Source organism: Oryctolagus cuniculus, chromosome 11 (assembly GCF_964237555.1).
Source record: "Oryctolagus cuniculus chromosome 11, mOryCun1.1, whole genome shotgun sequence".
NCBI classification, from domain to species: domain Eukaryota; kingdom Metazoa; phylum Chordata; class Mammalia; order Lagomorpha; family Leporidae; genus Oryctolagus; species Oryctolagus cuniculus.
In genome coordinates, this window is record NC_091442.1 from 73,462,332 (window position 1) to 73,485,571 (window position 23,240).

Sequence of the window (23,240 nt, forward strand, 5' to 3'; positions counted from 1 at the left end):
TAAGTGCTAAAGGAGCAGACAGGTTTGTCCTAGTGCCTTAAACACTCTATTTGCACTTTAGCTGTAAGATTCCTTTTACATTACTACAGCGATTCCCTCTTGCATATGACATTTCACAAAGAAGTGAAACAGCAAATCACGTGGGCTATACTGTGTCTGGCAATCAATTTCAAGGACTTTTTGTCATTGAGTTGATCAGCAGTCCTGATATCACGCAAACCCATCCCTGTTGCCATTCAGTTCACAATTGTAGCTAAGTTTGTTAGAGTTATATGTCTTCTGAGAATGAAAGACTTCTAGGGAGCAGCAAGAGTTCTGAACAAATGGATTCTTTTGAAGTCTATTCTGGAAATGGTAAACTAAGTGCATTTTGTATGGGAACCAAGAAGAAATTAAATGCAAAATAGGAGAAGCCTATCATCACTGTGTTGTGCTTATTTATTCAACATACATATTTAGTCTTTAGAATCTTTTATTCCAGACACTGCCCCCCACCCAGAGATTAGGCAGGGCAAGTCTCCATTGGAAACAACAATTAAAACAGATATAAGTATACACCCTCAAGGAGCTTATATTTAAAAGGGGAAGATATAATAAATAAAAAAGTATAACATATTGTAGGTGGGTTATGAAAGACCTCTGGGAAGAAAACCTAAACAGGGAAAGGGCCCAAGAGTTTTGGGGAGAAAGAGAGAGAGGATAAAAAAATGAAACAGAATACACAGTGAGGGCCTTACTAAGAAGACAATATTTAAGACCTAAAATTATTGAGAGGCTGAATCATGGATAGATTTAAAGAAAGAACATTTTAGACAACGATATAAGCAGAATATCTAAGGTGGCTGAATGCCCAGTATCTTCTAGGACAAAGTGGAGACCAATGTGGCTGGAGAGAGATAGAGGAAAGTAGAGGAAGATGATATCGGAGAGGCAATGGAAGGAAAGAGCCTTGGCCACTGTAAGTACTGGGTTAAGCTCCTTTTTTATTAAAATAAAATTTTGATTCTACATTTTTATGGAGTAGAGTGCAATCCCCAACACATGTAATAGTGTAAATCTTGCATGGGAAAAAAACTGTTTCTAGAGTCCTAAGTGATATCTTAAAATCTTAAATATAAAAGCTGGCACCGTGGCTCATTTTTTTTAATAAACAAAATTAATACACCATTGGCCCAACTAACCAACAAAAAAAGAGGGAGAAGATGCAAATCAATAAAATCAGAGATGAAAAAGGAAAGGTAACAACAGAAACCACAGAAATAAAATGATCATCATAGATTACTACAAAAAGCTATATGTCAACAAATCTGGAAACCTAGAAATTATGGATAGATCCCTGGACACATACACTCTACCAAAATTGAATAATGAAGGCACAGAAAACCTAAACAGAATAATAACCAAGAGGGAGATTGAATCAGTAATAAAGAAAAGCCCAGGACCGGATGGCTTCACTGCAGAATTCTATCAGACATTTATAGAAGAACTAATTCTAATTCTTTTCAAGCTATTCAAAACAACTTAAATGAAGCAAATCCTCCCAAACTCCCTCTGTGAAGCCAGCATCACCTTAATTCTTAAACCAGAAAATGATACAACAGAGAAAGAGAACTATAGACCAATATCCCTGATGAACATAGATGCAAAAATCCTCAACAAAATACTAGCCATTCAAATCCAACAACACATCAGAAAGATAATTCACCCACTCCAAGTGAGATTTATCCCTTGTATGCAGGGATGGTTCAACATTTACAATTCAATAAACGTGATACATCACCTTAACAAACTGAAAAACAAAAACCATGTGATTATCTCAATAAATGTAGAGAAAACATCTGATAAAAATTCAACATTTTTTCACGATGAAAGCCTTAAGCAAATTGGGTATAGTAGGTACATTCCCCTACATAATCAGGGCAATTTACGACAAACCCATGGCCATCACCTTATTCAATGGGGAAAAGTTGGAAGCGTTTACACTGAAATCCAGAACCAGACAAGGATGCCCACTCTCACTTTTGCTTTTCAAAATAGTCCTGGAAGTTTTAGCCAGAGCCATTAGGCAAGAAAAAGAAATCGAAGGGATATAAATTGGAAAGCAGGAAGTCAAACTACCCCTAACTGCAGATGACATGACTGTATACATATGGTAACCAAAAACTCCACTAAGAGACTATTGGAGCTCATAAAAGAGCTTGGTAAAGTGGCAAGATATAAAATTAACACATAAACATCAATAGCCTTTGTATACACAGACAATGCCATGGCTGAGAAAGAACTTCTAAGATCAATCTCATTCATAATAGCTACAAAAAATTAAATACCTTGGATAACTTTAACTAAGAATATCAAAGATCTCTACTATGAAAATTACAAACCTTTAGGGAGAGAAATAGAATAAAACATAAAACTGGCAAGTCTTCCATGTTCATGGATTGGAAAAACCAATATCATCAAAATGTCCTATCTGAAAGCAATTTACAGATTCAATGCTATCCCAATCAAAATATGAAGGACATTCTTCTCAGATTAAAAATTGAAATTAAAATTCACATGGAAACACAGGAGACCCTGAAGAGCTTAACAAATCTTATACAAGAAAAACAAAGCTGGAGGCAGCACAATATTAGTTTTCAAGACATACCACGGGGCAGTTATAATCAAAATAGCTTGACACTGGTAGACCAATGGGACAGAATATAAACTTCAGAAATCAATCCACACATCGAAAACTAGATTATCTTTGACAAAGGAGCTAAAATCAATCCCTGGATCTAGGACAGTCACTTCAACAAATGATGCTGGGAAAATTGGATCGCTGCAGGCAGAGTATGAAACTAGACCCTATCTTACACCTTATACAAAAATCTACTCCAAATGGATCAAAGACCTAAATATACAACCCAATACCATCAAATTACTAGAGAACATTAAGAAAACTCTGCAAGATATTGGCAAAGGCAAAGACTTCTTGGGAAAGACCCAAGAACCATAGGCAATCACAACCAAAATTGAAAAATGGGATTACATCAAGCTAAGAAGTTTCTGCACTGCAAAAGAAACACTCAGTAATGTGAAGAGACAATTGACAGAATGGAAGAAAACATTTGCAAACAATGCATCTGATAAAAGGTTAATATCCAAAATCTATAAAGAGCTCAAAAAGTTGAATGACAACAAAACAATCCAGTTAGGAAATGGGCAAAGGCATGCATTTTTCAAAAGAGGAAATTCGAATGGCCAACAGATACTTGAAAATAATGCTCAGGATCACTAGTCATCAGGGAAATGTAAATAAAAACCACGATGGAGTTTTCACCTCACCCTAGTTAGAATGCCTCTCACACAGAAATCAACAAACAACAACAACTGGTGAGGATTTGGCAAAAAGAGGTACCCTAATCCACTGTTGAGGGAATGTAAACTGGTGCAGCTACTGTGGAAGACATTATGCAGATACTTCAGAAATCTACATGTAGACATACCATATGATCCAGCCATCTTACTCCTGGAAATTTACACAAAACAAAATAAATCATCATATGACAGAGTTATCTGCACTTCCATGTTCATTGCAGCTCAATTCATAACAGCTAAGATATGGAATCAACTCAGATGTCTATCAGCTGTTGACTGGATGAAGAAATTATGGCATATATACACTATGGAGTATTACTCAGTTGAAAAGAAAAAAATGAAATCCTGTATTTTGCAACAAAATGGATGGAAAATGGAACTCATTATACTAGTGAAATAAACCAGTCTCAAAACAACAGATATCATATGTTTTCTCTGATCTGGAGTAACTAAAAGGGTGTCTAAAATGTAATGTATTGGAGTGAAATGGAAATTCTGAGGTTTGATGATTGTTTACAGCCCTTGTCTCTTCTGCTGAGGAATAGTGTTTTTTAGTCTTCATGTTATTTCTTGAACTCTTTACTTGGTTTAGGCTTAACCTTATGACCATTAAGTAAACTGAACATAGATATTTGTAAAAATTAACAGTGGGAATAGGAGAGAGAGGAGGAGAAGTGTGGTGGCATGGGCAGGAGTGAAGTATCACTATGTTCCTAAATTTGTATATATGAAATACATGCAACTTGTATATCTTAAATAAAATTTAAAAATCAAAGAAATTTGAAAGAATCCTTTACCAGAGCTTGAGTAGAAATTAATGTGTTGAAATCAGTTTTTATGTTTTCTGATCAAAACATTCACTAGGAAAAGCAAGTTTTGCATGAGAATTACTAAAATATTCTAAGAAATCATTGCAACTAAAATACTTCTTTATCAATAATATCACCTCCTCAAATGGAATAGGGTTCTTTTGGCAAAAGAAGAGAAAAAAGATGGAAAAAATAGCTATTGATCATTCACATTAAAAAAAACCATTCAAATTATTGTCATAATTTTTATTTACTTTCATGGAAATTCCTGAGGTGAATTTTCAACTGGACTTTATGTATTAAAAGGACAGTTAGGTAAGAAGCGTCTGGCATTACTGCCTCAATTGTGACCTCATCCATTAGAACCAGTGCATGATTTTGTATGGCTGGCAGTCACAGTTCTGGAAATCTGACTATATTGTCAAATGGAAATATATTATTCTGAATCTTAGTTTTCCCATGTGTAAAGTAAAGGAGATCCATGAAAACAGCTGCCCTCTTGAGTCCAGCTTCTCCAACAAGCTCCAGGCTCAGCAGTTCCTTAGACTTACTCTACCCAGGAGTACCAATTACATAGCATTGTACCCCATTCCTCCTTTTTGTACCTATAAACATTACAAACAAGACCATAGTCTTCTTCCTGTTGAGACAGCTGGAACTCAGGATCAGAATCTTTTTTTTTCAGTGTCTCAGGAAATCATAAGCAAATAATTGGAAATGGCACTCAAATTGAAAACAATTTGCTCCCTTGTCATTAGGGGCCTGGATACCTTGAAGGCAGCAATTCCTAATATATCTAGAAACAGACTTACATCTTGTCATCCAATTTCTGTCCCCCACCCCCAACAAGGCTTCCCAGGATGTTATTTGTTCTGCCACCATAAACTAGTTGCTGAGCATAACCAGCAATGACCAGTTAGTTTTTCAAAGAGGTCTGAATGTGTACAATTCATTTTTCTTCTTTATGAAGTCTGTCTGTTCTGAGAATGTTCTGTAAAAGAAATGAACTTAGACATTCAACAAGTAGAGAAATCTGACTTTTTGATCTTTGTTCTTTCACCCACTCATTTTCCAATTTCCCAAATCTATAGGAGTTCAGATCAAGAAATCTGTGTTTCAGTTGTGATTAAAAAAAAAAAACAAATTTAACAATGTTATTAGATAACTGTGATGATTTTTAATCTGATGAGTTTGTGACCTACAAATTACAGTTTAAAGTTAAAATCCATTCAAAATGAAATTGGCAAGACAACCACAATATTAAACTTGCAGTCTGCCATGGTAAAACCCCTTTTGAAAGCAATACATTAATTAATGCAAATAATTTCTATACAGAATCTTGCAATTGGTATCTTAAAAAGATAGCTCATCAATGCATTCATTATTGAATTCAAACTGGTGGAAGAATTTTCCTTTTATCTTTTTTGGTAAATTATGTGATCAAGATAGAGCTGGATTGTTTGATTTTGGTAATATATCCCGTGGCAACATTCCAAGTATAATCTAAGATTACAGGCTTCTGGGTTTCTCTTTTGATGAACAATTCTTCTATTTTTCTCATCTCATATGTTCATCTATAATAATTTAGAAATGCTTTCCACATTCTTAGTTTTGAGCTTATTTACACTCAAGATATAATTACTCAAGATGTTTAAAATGTATATATTAACTTTGAAAAATAACTACACTGAAGTACTTAGTGTATCAGCTAAATCATTACTAAACTTGATAATAAATGAGAATGTTTTATAATAAATATTTGTATCAGTGCTATCATTAAACAATACTATAAATAAAACTTAAGTTGATGCACATTTCCATCCTGTATCTCAGCATTAAAGAACTGTATATGGTAATGAAAGGAATCATTACAGTTGTTTGCAAGTAATTTAATAACCAAGTCATACTTGTTTGTTTTCAAGACACCAAAGAACTATTGAAAAGCCTACATCATAACATAACAATTAACATGTGTACTTAATTATAGCTGGTTGCCACTACACATCACCTACTCAAAAGAGCAACAATACATTAAAATAGCATTGGCTAGAGTAAGAAAGTATCATATTTCACACTCATTATTAAACACACAGAAAAAAATCCATTCTTTTAAAAAGATACCACCAGGACTGCAGTTTCACAGCCATATTTTTGCTTTATCTCAGAATATAGTATACAGTCAGTAAATGATAGCTGAATGAATGAATGAATATGTGAGATGAAATGAGAAGCAAACTCAAAAGAAAATGCCAAGTCTTTGGTGGCTATGGGACTACTGCATGGACAACTGCAGTCGCAGTGGGGTTCTTAAAATCCCTCTGCCATATTTTATTTTGGTTCTCGTGTGTGTAAAAATTATAACAGATTCAGAGCAAGTCCCTGCTCTACATAAAGGTGCTATGTATTAAAAAAGCAGGGTCTGGTGCCAGATGGCATATACAATTCCACAACACTTCCTAAAGCTTGCTTACATAGGAGACTTGATGTTGATATTGGTATCAAATCTATTTGTATTTGGAAACAGTCTCGCTGTCACTCTTAGTTAGACCTCATTAAATCTGTCCTAGGGACAGTGCCTAACCCAGGATTGTCAGTTTTGAAACTGTGACTGGGTTTTGTTTTGTGCCAGCTGACGCTGACCATGGTGCTGAAATAGAAAAGAGTATCCTATTTGAAACCTTTCCTTATTGGTTTAGAAAATTCGAGTGACAAGAACAGGGGCCAAAGGAGCCTAGAGCAGCATCATTAATGTGCATCATGTATTTCGATCTTTTGGGAGGAGATGTGGTCTATCAGGTTACAGCCAATGATTCCCTGTGAGCGATCGCTAAGTCAAGAGACCTTAGGAATACACCCGCTGCAGTAGAAAAGGTTATATCCAGCAGGATGTTTTGTCCCTCTCCTGAAAAATTGGCAGTCAAGTGTATAACCTAGAAACAGACGCAGGGAGTATAAATGGAGGGGAGGGGTAGGGAAGCAAACCTGTATTCATATTGAAAATGTTCACTATTATTCGTGTAAGGTAAAGCAAAATGAAGGGCTGATTTGAGCTTAAGTTTTCCGCCTCGGTCTTCCAACAGGTGCACGACTCCCTCATCGCATCCCTCTCAGGTGTTATTCCACTTTGCCTTTTTAAGGGCTTTCCCTGCAAGGCAAGCTTTTTCCAGGAGTCGTTAAGCATGTTCTGCTTCCCATCTCACCCACAGCTCCAGCTCCACTCCCAGCACCCGCTTCCTTACCTGCAGCATGAAGATTAAGAAGCAGGCACAGTGCAAGGAAGCCGACTGCTCTGCGCATAATGTGAGCATGAAAAGGAGAGGAGAAACTCCACCACGGCCCTACTTCGGGCAAAGTACTATTAGAAAGAGCGCTGCTCAGGGTCCTCTGCTATCCGGGATCTTCTCGCAGGTCCTCCGCTGGGCTTTGCAGAGCAGCCTCTGGCGCCAGAGAGAGAGAGATGAGCAGAGCTTTACCTCCTAAAGAGAGCGAGGAGGCAGCGAGTGAAGGGACGCGAAAGGAGCGGGAGTCCAGCACGCAGAGGCGGCGAAGGCCTGGCCTTGCGGAAGCGGCGGTGGTGAGGGGGTGGACTCCCGCGTCGGCCCCGGAGCCCCGCAGCGCGAACGCCAGTGCCTTGCAAGCAGCAGTCGGACGCGCCGCCGCTACTGAGCATGCTCAGCGCGGGTCCTTGCGCGGCTCGCGAGTTTGAAACTGAAATTCCACCTCTCCGGGTCTTAGTGGCGGCTGCAGGGAGGGGGGCAGGCTCAGCTCCTGGTGGGCCGCGGTTTCTAGGGGCCGAGAGAGTCCGTCAGAAATCCCGCGTTGGGTGGGACTACACCAGGCACCAACAGGGAAAGTAGGGAGTTGAAGACAAAGTGCCAACCAAGAGAACTACCCTACTACCCCTGAAATCTTGGCTTGCACGTGGACCGGGCTTCCTGCTGGGAACCCGTGTTTGCAGGTTGACCAAATTCCTGGCGTTGAAGTGCAGGAGTGCAGGCTGCTTGTGCCTTCCCCTGGCAGCCTCCCTGTGCCTCCTGGTGTATCTTCTTCCTTCCTCTCACTCCCCCATTTTGGTTCTTCTCTTGCCCCCTCCCCCTACCCAACTCATTCCCTGTATTTAAACTTTCTCATGACTCATGACCAGTCTATGACCACAGTGATAGAAAAATGTGAAGCCATTCTTTCAGGCTAGTAGAATATATCCATGTAATTAAGGCACAAGAAGAAACCTTTTAGTTTTATGGAAAAAATCATCTTTGACCCCGTTTTACTGAAGTTGAAAGGTGATGGATCACTTACCCTAACTGGGCTTTTCTGATCCATCTCTGTGTCTCAAGAGAGGTGACCAAAGTCTGTCTAATGTAGTTTTAATCCCCCCTTACCTAAGTGTTTGGTGTATGTAGACACATATTTATTAATCTAGTGAATTTCTCCTAGCCAAGATGGTGGGTCCCTCAGCCAGACTTCTCTCCCATGACTATGCCAGGACTCCTGCCTGGCCTTCCGGTCTCTGTCTTCATTCATGTTGTTGCTCCTTCCCTGATAGCCTCCACTTGCATCACAACAACAACAGTCTTTACAAAAGTCTAGCCTTGATCTCACTTTTCCAGAAAGCCTTGGGCTGGCTCCAGATTATGGTGATCTTCCCCTCCCCCACCCACATTTTTTTAGCATTGCCTCATACTTTTCTCTTTTAATCGTTCATGTATGTGTGGCTTGCTTTCAACACAGCTGAAGTGTCTTTCAGAACGTCTGCATGTTGCATTTTTTAAATTGAGTACAGTTGTTCTAGTCAAAGAAGTGGTTCTAATAAGTGCTCATGGAATTCAGCAGCAGATTCTACTCAGCGCTCTCTTCCTCCACCCACTTTGAAGGGGATAATTAATGGGAGATAAACTACCAACCGCAGCTTAAATTAGGCAGGATGTCCTATTATAGATTCTGATTTGTTTTATAATTTATTTCCTCTCCAGCTTTGTGAGACAAGGCAAGGAACTGCACTTCAACAGGTGGGAGAATGAGATGCATTTTTAATACTTTAATAGAGTTTCCTGAAACTAGAGAAAAATGCAGTCCCACTCTCACTGCTTCTCCACTTTCCTACCTAGGTGGGGCAGACTCCATTTCTATGACACTGATGTCTCATTCCAAAGCTCTATGAGTTGCAGCCTTGTCCCTTACTTCAGATTCACTTCTTGGTTTCTGTTTTCCATATCATTTTTTAATATCCTGAAAGAATTACTTATTAAGCCTGTTGTTATTTGTCTGTTTCCGTACCTCTCCCTACCAGCAATGGATTCTGACCTTCCCAGTGACAGAGACCTTTGAGAACTTCATTCATTGATGTATATCAATTGCCTAGAACAATGCTTTACACAAAATAGATGGCCAAAAATGAATAAGTAAAAAGCAACTGACTGATAAACTTCAGTATTGACAATTAATCTGGCTCTTAGAAATTGTTACTAAATCGATCTTTGAAGTTATTTATTCAGCTGTGCCTAGGGCATAGAAGAGTAACTCCCTTCTCATCTACCATTCACTGCTAGAGCTGTTGCAGGGCTGGGGGCTGGGGAGAGATAACTGTAGCCCATGTTTCCTTTATTTTCTTCTTCCCTGAGATAACAAATGATCAAACTTACATAGCTCTCCGAGAAGAAAATGCACTTATGTTAATGAAACAACACTATGCCCTAAACCTCTTGATTTCCCACAAATAATCCCCAACTTTATTTTGGAGGAGGTGTTTAAAATTTCAACTAGAGGCAAGCATTTGACCTAATGGTTACGATGCCACTTAGGATGCCCACATTTCATATCAGATGCCTGGATCAAATCCTGGCTCTAATGTCTACTTCAGGTTTCTGCCAATGTGCACCCTGGGAGCTGGCAGGTGATGGCACAAGTAGTTGGACCATTGTCACCAAGCCAGGAAAATCTAGATTGAGTTCCTGGCTCCTGGCTTTGTTCTGACTAAGCCCTAGCTAAATCAGGCATTTAGGAAATGAACCAGTGCATGGAAACTCTCTGTCTCTCTTGGCCTCTCTGCCTCTCAAAAAAAAATTTTCAATTAATATAATCAGCCATGAGTTTGCTGGGAAGCAGCTTGCTAGTTATATATGTTGCCCAGGGCTATAGGTCACTGAGTTATTAAACTGTGCATAAGAATTCTTTTAACAAAATTTTCCAGTTTCTGATTTGACTACATATGCTACTAGAATAGTTCTGCACAGTAAAAATAACCTTGAATGAGGTATAATTTTGGTGACTGGACATTTATTATTCATGTACTTGAAAAAGGTAAAAGAACAAGAAAAATTCATATATCTAGGTGTCTATCCACTATCACACTTCTAACTGATTCCATCCTGTTTATGTGACGTTAAACATCAATAAGTGAATTAGCCAATTAGTGAAAAAGCCAACCCTGCAATTCTTTCCAATATATTCTCTGAGAGTTAACAGATGCTGCTTTTCCTTGCCAGTAATCTAATGCTAGTGAAGGTGAGTTGGTGTTTTAGAGAAGAAGAAAATTATGCACTTTTAGGGAGAGCAGTTAAGATGCCTGCATCCCACCTCCAACTGTCTGGATTTGATACCTGGCTTTGACTCCTGACTCCAGTTTCCTGCTAATGCAGCTACTGGGAAGCAGTGGCGATAGCCCAAATAATTAGGTTTCTTTTCAGGGATTCTGACTTTGGCCCTGGCCCAGACCTTGCAATTTTAGGCATTCATGGAGTGAACCAGTGGATGGGAACTCACTGTCTCTAGCTCTGTTTCAATCTCTCTAACAAATACTTAAAAAACACTAAGTAGAAATCATCTCTTAATCCTTGCTTCCCTAGATGAGTCATTTCATATTAATAAAACAAAGCACCAGAATTTCCTAGTTCCAATTCAGAGAAGTTAGTATGGAAATTAGTATTATTTAACCATACCAAAGGGTACTAGCCTACAGAATTGTGTTGTAAAAGAAATAATTTACTGTAGGAAATTTGATATCATGTGTACTTTTCCTCTCCAACAAATACATGATTTCTGTAGTAATTTCATATGAGGCAAGTTTCAGGGAGAATTTATACAGGAGAAAACTTTCAGAGCCTGTCTGAGTTTAACCGTTTAGAGCAGCTACATTAATATGTTTGTAAATAGAAATCCATCATTTAAGCCATCTTCCTCTAATACATATTTGTTGATTATTATTTTAAAATTTTTTATTTTTTTAACTTTTATTTAATGAATATAAATTTCCAAAGTACAGCTTATGGATTACAATGGCTTCCCCCCCATAACGTCCCTCCCACCCGCAACCCTCTCTTCTCCTGCTCCCTCTCCCATCCCATTCACATCAAGATTCATTTTCAATTATCTTTATATACAGAAGATCAATTTAGTATTTACTAAATAAAGATTTCAACAGTTCGCACCCACACAGAAACACAAAGTGTAAAGTACTGTTTGAGTACTAGTTATAGAATTAATTCACATTGAACAACACATTAAAGACAGAGATCCTACACGGGAGAAAGTGCAAAGTGACTCCTGTTGTTGATTTAACAATTGACACTCTTGTTTATGATGTCAGTAATCACCCTAGGCTCTTGTCATGAGTTGCCAAGGCTATGGAAGCCTTTTGAGTTCACCAGCTCCAATCATAAAATTTTTTATTATTATAAAAAGAATAGATATCATGTATTTCATAAGTATGGTTCCAAAAAGACAACCATAATTCTCTCTCTTCTCCACTCCCTCCTTCAATCCCCTTCCTTTTTTCCTTTCTTTTTTTCTTTAATTTTGCAGAGATATAATTTTAATCCACTTTATAATCACAGGCTTAATTTGCTACTAGCCATAAAATTTAACAACAACAGTAGGAAGACCATAGGAGTTCCAAAGGTGTATAAAGAAGGCCTAAAAACAAAAATCATATCAGAAGATGTCCATTTAATTTCTATACATTATGTTGTATTCCATATTAACAGTTACATATCAGAGAAAACAGATGTTTTTCTTATTGGGACTGGGCTTATTGCACTAAGAAAATGGTTTCTAGATGCATTCATTTGTTGTGAAAGACAAGTTTTCATTATTTTTATGGCTGAGTAGCATTCCATAGCATATATATACCACAATTTCTTTATTCAGTCATCAGTTGATGGACATTGAGTTGATTTTGTATCAAAGCTGCAAAAAACTTGGGGACACAGATAACTCTTTCATATGCTGATTTCATTTCCCTTGGATAAATTCCCAGGAGTGAGAGGGCTGCATCATTTGGTAGATCTATTTTTAGATTTCTGAGGACTCTCTATATTGTCTTCCATGATGGCTGTAGCAGTTTACATTCTCATCAACAGTGTATTAAAGTACCTTTCCAGCCAGCGCCGCGGCTCACTAGGCTAATCCTCCATCTCGTGGCGCCGGTACACCAGGTTCTAGTCCCGGTCAGGGCGCCGGATTCTGTCCCGGTTGCCCCTCTTCCAGGCCAGCTCTCTGCTGTGGCCTGGGAGTGCAGTGGAGGATGGCCCAAGTACTTGGGCCCTGCACCCAGGGAGACCAGGATAAGTACCTGGCTCCTGCCATCGGATCAGCGCGGTGCGCCGGCTGCAGCGTGCTGGCCGCAGCGGCCATTGGAGGGTGAACCAAAGGCAAAGAAAGACCTTTTTCTGTCTCTCTCTTACTGTCCACTCTGCCTGTCAAAAAAATAAATAAATAAATAAAGTACCTTTCCTCCATATCCTCATCAGCATTTATTTATTTATTTATTTGATTTTTGGACAGCAGCCCTCCTAACTGAGGTGAGGTGACACCTCATTGTGATTTTTATTTGCATTTCCCTGATGGCTAGTGATCCTGAGCATTTTTTCATGTGTCTGTTGGCTATTTGAATTTCATTCGTCCTTTGAAAAATGCCTGTTCATGTCCTTTGCCTATCTCTTAACTGGATCATTTATTTTGTTTTTGTTGAGTTTCTTGGGCTATTCATAGATCTAGGGTATTAATCTTTTATTAGTTGCATAGCTTGCAAATATTTTTTCCCTTTCTGTCAGTTGCCTCTTTTTTCACTTTGCTGAGGGTTTCCTTTGCAGTACAGAAGCTTCTTAGGTTGATTTAATCTCATTTGTCTATTTTTACTTTTATTGATTATACTTCTGGGGTCTTTCCCAAGAACTCTTTGCCTATGCCAATGTCTTGCAGAGTTTCCCCAATGTTTTCCTCTAGTAATTTGATGATATCAGGTCATCAATTTAGATCTTTGATCCATTTTGTGTAAGGTGTAAGGTAGGGATCTTGTTTCATACATCATTATGTAGAGATCCAATTTTCCCAGCAACATTTGTTGAAGAGACAAATGGTCCTTTCTCTAAGGATTAATTTTAGCATTTTTTAAATCAAAGATTATACAGTTTTAATTTAAAAATCAGTTATATTAATTGTTTGGATTTCCTGCTTGAGTGATTTAGGTCATTATTATTTAAATATGATTATGGATATCATTGAGTACTTCCTATGTTCTATATTCTGCTCTAAGCATGTAGATATCCCATTTGAACCTTATAATATTTCTACAAGAATGCAATGTCAGGATCTACTTTACAGACAAGACAATTGAGTCACATAGAAGTAGCTTGCTCAAAATCAAGAAGGAAATAAACCAAGTAAGTTGATAGAATTAGTGTGCACATTCTGATGGTTTGCTATCAAACCACTGTAATATATAGCATTTCATATTATGTACATACCTCAAACACACATTCAGTTTTAGGTGACTCATTAGTCAAAACCAAGACAAGAGATCTCGACCCTGGACCTATGGTAAAGCTCCATGCTGAAAAATACCCATGGAAAATTTTGTCTAGGAGGATAAGACATAGCTTGTGGCAGTGGGCTCGGGGATCTAGCATGTAGTGAACAAAGATACATGGCAAGAAAAATCATGCATAGGGGAGTCATATTAGATGTTTAAAAGTAGAATGGAGCAAAGTGAAGGAAATCATTTCTGTGGAGGATAGGGTCAAGAGTGGGGATGAGTAATAGGCAAGAAACTCTCAGTGGAGAAGAAGAAATGAGTCAATCCTCCTGGACAAGGAGGCTCTACTTGCTTGACATGAAGAGAAAGGCTGTGGAACTGTGTGAGCCAGAAGAAGGGACATGAAATCACAAAATGGATAAAAGAATCTTCTTGACGTGTACAGAAACAATAGGTAGCAGTGACCAATAACTCACTGGGATTTGTAATTCACTTATCCTTCCCCATCCTTTACAGAGTAACTTCATCAACTTATTTCCTCCTTTTGCCCTGATAGATAACTTTTTTAATAGGAAAAAAGATGAATTTATTTTTATCAAATGAAGAATTGATGAGAGTTAAACAATCAGAGTGAAATGGCTCAGAATGAAAAAGGATGAATTGAAAATTCATAGACGACTGAATTGGAACCCCCTGGCATATTTCTAACTCTACCATTTCGGGCAAGTCAGCTTGAGCCTGTCCCAAATTGTACATCTCCTCCCTCTCTTATTCCCACTCTTATATTTAACAGAGATCACTTTTCAGTTAAATTTAAACACCTAAGAATAATTATGTGTTAATTACAGAGTTCAATCCCATCAAGGTGGCATGTACCAATGCTATCTCACTAGTCAAAGTGATCAATTTTAGTTCACAATTGATCATACTGATAGGTGGAAGAGTCAAAGGGATCACATAAACAAGACTAGTGTCTGCTAATACTAACTGATAGAATAAAAAGGAGAGAATGATCCAACATGGGAAACGGGAAACGCAGCAGACTCACAGAATGGCAGATGTCCTAAATAGCACTCTGGCCTCAGAATTAGCCCATAAGGCATTCAGATCTGGCTGAAGAGCCCATGAGAGTATTTTAGGCATAGAAAGCCAAGATACTCTGGCAAAAAAAAAAAAAAAAAAAAAAAAACCACCACAAACAAACAACAACATCAAACCTAAATGAAGCAGAAAGAATGGGCCATCAAAGAAGGAGGTACCTTTCTCTGAAGGGAGGAGAGAACGGCCAGTTTGACTATGACCTTGTCTAAATAAGATCGATGTCCGTGAACTCAAAAGGCTTCCATAGCCTTGGCAACTCATGACTAGAGCCTAGGGAGATTACTGACGCCATAAACAAGAGTGTCAAATTGTTAAGTCAACAACAGGAGTCACTGTGCACTTACTCCTCTTGTAGGATCTCTGTCCTTAATGTGTTGTTCTATGTGAATTAATGCTATAACTAGTACTCAAACAGTATTTTACACTTTATGTTCTGTGAGGGTTCAAAGTGTTGAAAGCTTTACTTAATATATGCTAAATTGATCTTCTGTATATAAAGATAATTGAAATTGAAAAAAAGAAAAGTCATAGGCGAAGACATCATGTTCAAGTGTAGGAAATCACCACTGCGATTTTTTTTTTTTGACAGGCAGAGTGGACAGTGAGAGAGAGAGACAGAGAGAAAGGTCTTCCTTTGCCGTTGGTTCACCCTCCAATGGCCGCCACGGCCGGCACACCGCGCTAATCCGAAGGCAGGAGCCAGGTGCTTCTCCTGGTCTCCCATGGGGTGCAGGGCCCATGCGCTTGGGCCATCCTCCCCTGCACTCCCTGGCCATTGCAGAGAGCTGGCCTGGAAGAGGGGCAACCGGGACAGAATCCGGTGCCCCGACCAGGACTAGAACCCGGTGTGCCGGCGCCGCTAGGTGGAGGATTAGCCTGTTGAGCCGCGGCGCCAGCCTTTCACCACTGCTTTTAAAAATGTTTCCTAACTCTAACAAAAAAACAATATATCTTTCTCTATAAGCATAAAGTAAGTAAAATCATGAAATAGCAAGGACTCTAAGAATACAGGAAGAAAATCACTAAAACTTACAAAATAAATATTATCACATTGAACTTTACCAACAACTTTATGAGGTATTATTTTCTTTTGTGATGGGAAAGAACACAATTTCAATGAGGTTAGTACTTGGATGGGCATCTAGCTGGTAAAGTTGTGAATCTGGAATTAGCACTATGCTGTTAACTGCTGTAATACTTCCCCACTTAATGGTAAGACTTACTTCAAGATTTAAATGAAAACCCAGAGTTAGTTTTTATTCAAGAAACAGACTTTAAAATTGATAAAAACAATTATATTTTATAACTTATCTCAGCTCTTGTTTTGTTAAGACATCTATTTGAAGCATTTGATATGCACACAGAAAGGCAGAATATATTTTCTAAGAAAGAAAAATGAGGCAGGTAAACAAGGCAGATATCTTCTATACATATGTGAGTTATGCTGTTCCAGAAAAATATGAAATATCAATAGATACTGATATTGGCTCATTATTAAAATTTTATTCACAATGAGGTACAAACGTTTCTTGGAGCTAGTCATTGGTACCAGTGTATTATGCCGTCATTTACTCTGGCACTGCAAAGGTCAGATTCATCCAAGATGTCTGTAATAGATTTATTTATAAACCGCTGACTCTCCTGCATTAGCTCTGTGTCCATCCCAAGACACTAATCAGGCAGCACTTACACCATCCATCATTTGGAACAGTGCACAGATGTGAGTCCTCTGTTATGGCTTAGACCAGCTACTTGGGGGGCGATTCATATACATTTTCAACAATGTTTGGCTTTTCTTTTAGATTTCCTTGAATGAAACCACCTTGGAACAACTTGTTCATCCAATATCCTGAGACACCAAGGATGTCCAGGGACTGTAGCTACATGAGGATTAGATCATTTAATTCTGCTCCATTTCTGTTACATTATTTTCTCATATAACTGCAAAGTGGTATGAAATAGATACTCTAAAATACAGGATTTCATGCCTATCTCATTGACTGTTCACCCTTTGAAACTAAAAGCTGTATTTCAATACTTCTGTCTTATACTTTCTTATTTCTCTCTGATTTGTGCACCTGTAAGTCTACTAGAAATTATTCTATAGCCGTGCATTAAGAAGTATCTTAAGGATAAAATATTTCTTTGTTAAATGTGCCTCTGCAAAATGGAATTAGAGTTAGTCTTCCTAAAAATATACACATAATCATAAAATTTAGTAAATCTTAGTAAAAATGTCCACTAATAAGAATATACCCCAATGACTAAGCATTTGTCTATGGCCATAATTTTGACTCATTAATCAGAAACTACACATTCTGGGGCAACACTAGTATCTTTGTTCAGTGAATATGCCAGGAGGTATGATTTGAAGTAAGTTACAGTATTATATGCTACATCACATACATTCTAAAAGAAGTAGAATTAATCTGTTGATGTTTCACTGATATGTAATTTGGTTTCAAATAATTAAATAATATACATTGAGCACCTATAATGGACCAGGAAGCATTTTAAGTACCTGAGATATATTTTTGAACAAAATAGAAAAAGATTCCTGCCCTCATGAAGTTTATATTCTATGTAAAACAGATTTACAATTAACAGCAAATACAAGAAATAAGTAAATTTTATGGTATAGTGGAAGCTGATAGATGCGATGAAATCATAATAAGTTAGATCAAAGTAAGCAATTAGAAGAATGAAGTTGTCAAGGTAGGAAGAGTATGAGTGCAGAATTAGAGACTAAGTTGGGCCATGGGGAGACTGAGCACTGAGCAGACTTGATGTTGTTGAAGGAGTTAGCAAAGCAGATACTTGGTGGAAGAACTATTCAGACAACCACAATAGCTAAGCAAAAGTTGTTGTGATTCCACAGATAATGTAACCACTCAGGAAAATAACTTCTACTATATCAGAAATGATTTTCAGCACACCTTTAAATGTATAAAATATATAGTGAGATCCAGCTGACAAATCGCCAATTTAGGCTAAAGATGATTTTTCCACTAGAAATTCTCATTAATTTAAAGCTTTGCTGATTTCAAATTATAATAATATAACTGCATGAATAACAAGGTTATTAAAAAGACTCAGATTATAACTAGTGAAGGCCAACTGATGTACTCGTTCAGTATACTACTCTTTATTCCATGTTTTCCATTTAAAATATATAATTATTTAGATAGGTAGGTGAATATTTGGAGTCTTTATTCATCTTTAAAAAACATAAAGAAAAACTTTGTGAATTGTTCTTAAACTGCTAGCAAAGTCAGTCCAATATAATAAGGATTAGGAATCTAAGAAGGGAAAGAATGAGAAAAATATCCTAGCAAGCATTTTTTGTTTTCAGCCTTCTGGTTGGCAAATGACATCTGAATATTTGGAATCGGTATTGTTCAAATGCAGGGGAATAATGGCTTCACACATGCCTTGTTTCTCAGCCTAAACATAACATTGGTTTTTAATTATTTTGGAATGCAATAGAAGATAACTTCATTTTAAATAAAATCTTTTTTTTATTCAATTCCATGTGATCTGTACAAACTGAATACTAATCTGTTGTTAATACAGCTAGAGAGAAAATATAAACTATCCTTGCAAAAGAGTCATCTGGAACCTCTAATCTTAGCAGCTCTATGTTAGAAAAGCAAGAAAGCAATTTAGTCTCAATTTTGACTCAGAATTTAAATTAAAATCATATCTTATGTGAGGTGTGTGCCAAAAGTGATGATCATAGAGATGAGAAAATGTACTCCTTTCAAAACCACATTCAGTTAGAAGTAAGGAAATAACTTTAAATGAATTATCCATAAACAAAATATAAAGAAATCTAACTTTACCTCACTGTTTATAGGAAGTGGAGAAAATCAGGCATAATATTTCCAAAGTTTTTCCTCATCTAATTAATTCTCTTCCATCTGAATTTGGACATTCTAAATTATTAAGGAATTTTAGGTTACTATTTTGTCTATTGCACAACAGACTATAGAACTTTAAAAAACAATCATGACCACAGATTCTATGAGCTGTTATAAACACACATCTTGGTATACTTAATTGCCCTCAACTGTCACCCTGGGGATATATGTCTCTTTGCATTCATGTACACATATTGTTCATTTTAACTTTACTTTTACATCATGGAATCATACTATGGGTTTGGATGCTATTTCGTTACCCATCAGTATTGTGACAACATATTTCCATGTCATTTAAAGTTGTTCACACCATAATGTTAACTGTTGCATAGCATTGCACTATAGCATTCTTTTATTGACTTATCTTTTTGAATGCTTCCTCAGTTAAATGCACTGCTTTAGGAGAGCAAGAAAGCTCAAACAAAGCTCACTTATCCTATAAAACATTTGAAAACATATACAGAATACAAGTTAAAATATTCCTAGAAGGGCAGTTCTGATCTAGCACGGATAAAACCAACACCCATTAAAAGAATTTCTGAAGTGTCAAGACTGCGCATCAGACCTAGGGCATCAAGGATTCTGAGTCATTCGTCAACCCCTAAGAAATCAAGAATAACCTAAAATTGTACATTCCTATCAAGCTCCTCCTATTTTTAAGAATGATGACAGAAAGAGGGGTGTAGGAGGAGTCTTTGCCCATCTTTTTCATATCTCTGGATGATTCAGTTGACTGACACTAAAATAATTATAAAGATCATTGAATGAATAGTAAAGATGAATTATTTAATTAGGAGTTATAAATAACCAGAGTATGAGGACACCTTCAAAACTTCATGGAAAATGGGATTAAAAGATGTTTACTTTGGTGCAAAATGTTTTGAAATCCCTGCATATAAGGGGTTTTCAAAAAAGTAATGGAAAACATGTATTATAAAGAGTGATACATGAATTTCAAATTTTTTGCACCAAAATAAACATCTTTTAATTAAATTTCCCTGTGAACTCTCTGAAGTACCTCATATTTCCTTTGTTTTAACAATTCTTTTCTTTGCTACTAGTACCTTTTTATTTAAACACAGACAAAAAAGAACTTAGTGATAAAGTTATACTCTCATTATTCACCTATACTTTCACCTCTATTGCTGCTTAAATATCATACCTATTGTTAGAGTTATTTGTCATTCCTAATCATACCTTTAAACTTTATTATAAACATTTATAAACAATATGCAGTAAATTTTATCTTAAAATCCACTAATTGATAATATATCTAATAAAGCTAAATTATTTTTGCTATTAGAAATGATATTTTTTATTTTTACATAATCTTGTACATGCTTCCCAAGCATATTTACTATGGTTTCTCTAAGGCAGACACATAGAAATTTAACTATTTCCTCATACACTATAACCAGCTTTATCTTAACCTCAAATCACTAAATTGTTCTATATAGCATTGGTACTAATTTGCATCCTCAACAGCAACTTGTAAGAGTACTAATTTTCCTGTAGCCTTACTCACGTACATGTTAAACTAATTATGTTGAACAAATGCATATAAAACGATATTCTCATTTTAAAAATAACCTGTTTTTGGCTAATAGTAAGAACTTGTTTAATGGCAATTAGTGGTTTCTATAAATTACCTTTTCATTTTTTATCAGTTCTCCTTTGATTCTTTTCCTTTTCCCAATTGATTTTTTTAAAGATTTATTTATTTATTCAAAAGTCAGAGTTACACAGAGAGGAGAGGCAGAGAGAGAGAGAAAGAGAGAGAGAGGTCCTCCATCTGCTGGTTCACTCTTCAAATCGCAGCAATGGCCAGAGCTGGGCCAATCTAAACCAGGAGGCAGGAGCTTTCTCTGGGTCTTCCACGTGGGTGCAGGGGACTTGTGCCATCTTCTACTGCTTTCCCAGGCCATAGCAGAGAGCTGGATCGAAAGTGGAGCAGCCGGGACGAGAACCGGCACCCACATGGGATGCCGGTGCTTCAGGCCAACGCATTAACCCACTGCACCACAGCGCTGACCCCTCCTAATTTATTTTTACAAGATCTCCATACAGTCTAGAATTCAGAAAATAAGCCTTTGATTTTTATTTATGTTGCAAAAATCCATCATGGTATGATTTCAGTGTTTATTTTGAGGGTATGTTTTGATCAATAGCTCTTAATTTTAATATAGGAGTAATTAATTGATCAGTCTGGAAAGAGATTTTTCAATTTTATTGATGTTTTTTCACACAATAAGATTTTCATTGCTTTTTCTCTACTTTTATTTCTAATCTAAAAGATTCCTGAAAGTGTCTTTATACATTGTTTTTCTACTTTTTAAAAATTTAGTTCACTCTTTTTTCCTAGTTTCTTGAGAGATGTGTCCAAGTCTTTGATTCATGGCCTTTGTTTCTTAAAGTACAAGCATGTAATGCTATAAATTTCATATAATCAGTGCTATCACTGCATGCCACCAATTTATAATTCATATTTTTATTAAATTCAAGTCAGTTTCACATTTCTGACACATTTTCTTCATTTGTTATATTACTTAGAAGCTTGTTACTTAATTTTCATATATTTGAGGATTTTCAAGATATTTTTCTATCATTTCTAACTTAATTACATAAATATTTATATTTTGTATGATCTCTACTACCTTAATTTGTATGTTAAAGACTGATTCATTGGCCGGCGCTGCAGCTCACTAGGCTAATCCTCTGCCTGTGGCACCGGCACACCGGGTTCTAGTCCCAGTCGGGGCACCGGATTCTGTCCCAGTTGCTCCTCTTCTAGTCCAGCTCTCTGCTGTGGCCCGGGAAGGCAGTGGAGGATGGCCCAAGTGCTTGGGCCCTGCACCTGCATGGGAGACCAGGAGAAGCACCTGGCTCCTGGCTTCGGATCAGCATGGTGCGCCGGCCGCAGTGCGCCGGCCACAGCAGCCATTAGGGGGTGAACCAGTGGAAAGGAAGACCTTTCTCTCTGTCCACTCTGTCTGAAAAAAAAAAAAAAAAAAAAAGAAGAAGAAGAAGAAGAAGACTGATTCATGCCTTGAATAGGGTCTATTCTGGAGAATTTTCCTTGCACACTTGAAGAAAAATATATATTCTGTGTTGTATGGAGTAGCAGGTTGGTTCTTTGTATTATTGTGGTCTTTCTGTATCCTCACAGATATTTCGTTTTGGAGTTTTGTTTGTTTTTTTTTTTTTTAATTAGTTTTGCTTTTTGTTTTTTTTTTTGGTCTGCTTGTTCCATTGATTACTGAAAGATGAGGTGAATATTCTCTTAGTACTTGTATTTAGATCTACTTCTCCTTCTAGTTCAAACCAATTTTTGCTTTATGTATAGTGAAAATGTTTTGTTAGGAACATATAGGCTTGTTATATCTTGGTGAATTGACCCTTATATCATTATGTAGCATTGTTCTTTTTCCTTGAATTATTCCTGATTCTGAAATCAATTTTACTAATATTAATTTAACTACTCCAGTTCTTTATCAATTAGCTAAAATTATTTTATATATTTAAAAGATAGAGAGACTGAGACACACAAAAGTGCATATACAGAGAGAGAGAGAGAGAGACAGAGACAGAAACAGAGACAGTGGGAGAGGCAGCAAGTGAGAGAGAGAGATTTTGCTGTTTCACTCTCCAAATGTCAGCAACAGCTAGGAATGGGCCAGGCCGAACTCATGAAACCCAGAACTCAATCTAAGTCTTCCACGTGGGTGGCAGGGAGTCAGGTGCTTGAGCTCTCACTGCTGCCTCCCATGGTTTACATTAGCAGGAAGCTGGAATTGGAGGCAGAGTCAGGACTTGAACCCAGGCAATCTGGCATAGAATGCACACATCCCAGGTGGAGTTTTAACCACTGCACAAAATACCTGCCCTGATATCTTTATTTTTAATGAGAGTTCCTTGCAAACAGCACATAGTCTGAGATGATAAATACATATACACTATATTTGATTAGCTTGTTCTGACCATATTTAATGTAATTATTGAATGATTGAAATTAGCAATAGTGTTTTATTATTGCTTTTGTTCTTGTCCTTTTTTATGTTCCTCTGTACTTAATTCTCTTCCTTTTTTTTTCAGATTACTGGATTTTATTTTTATTTCCTATGTCAGCATCTGAGGGTCTCATGAAGTCTGGACCACCACCCTAGTACATCCAGAAGAGCTATCTGTGAGTGTCCAGGAGTTGAGTGACCTCATAGGATCTCTGGGGGCTGATCAATTCAGGATGGGCTGCCCAGCTGCTTCCTAGGGCTGGCTATGTTGGTGAGACTGTCCATCTGCTTT

At 37.2% G+C, this 23,240-nt stretch overlaps 1 protein-coding gene across 2 annotated transcripts in view; it reads right to left on the reverse strand.

Moving 5' to 3' along the window:
• PTPRR (protein tyrosine phosphatase receptor type R) overlaps positions 1 to 7,835 on the reverse strand; it is a 288,370-nt gene extending 280,535 nt beyond the window's left edge. Inside the window, exon 1 of one of the 2 annotated variants that reach the window (XM_008256786.4) lies at positions 7,409 to 7,832. In XM_008256786.4, the coding sequence (XP_008255008.3) occupies positions 7,409 to 7,466 (58 nt within the window). In that variant the 5' untranslated portion in view covers positions 7,467 to 7,832. Of the gene's footprint in view, positions 1 to 7,408 lie in introns of both variants that reach the window. The other variant, XM_070052633.1, reaches the window with a different exon arrangement.
• Between the last annotated feature and the right edge of the window lie 15,405 nt (positions 7,836 to 23,240).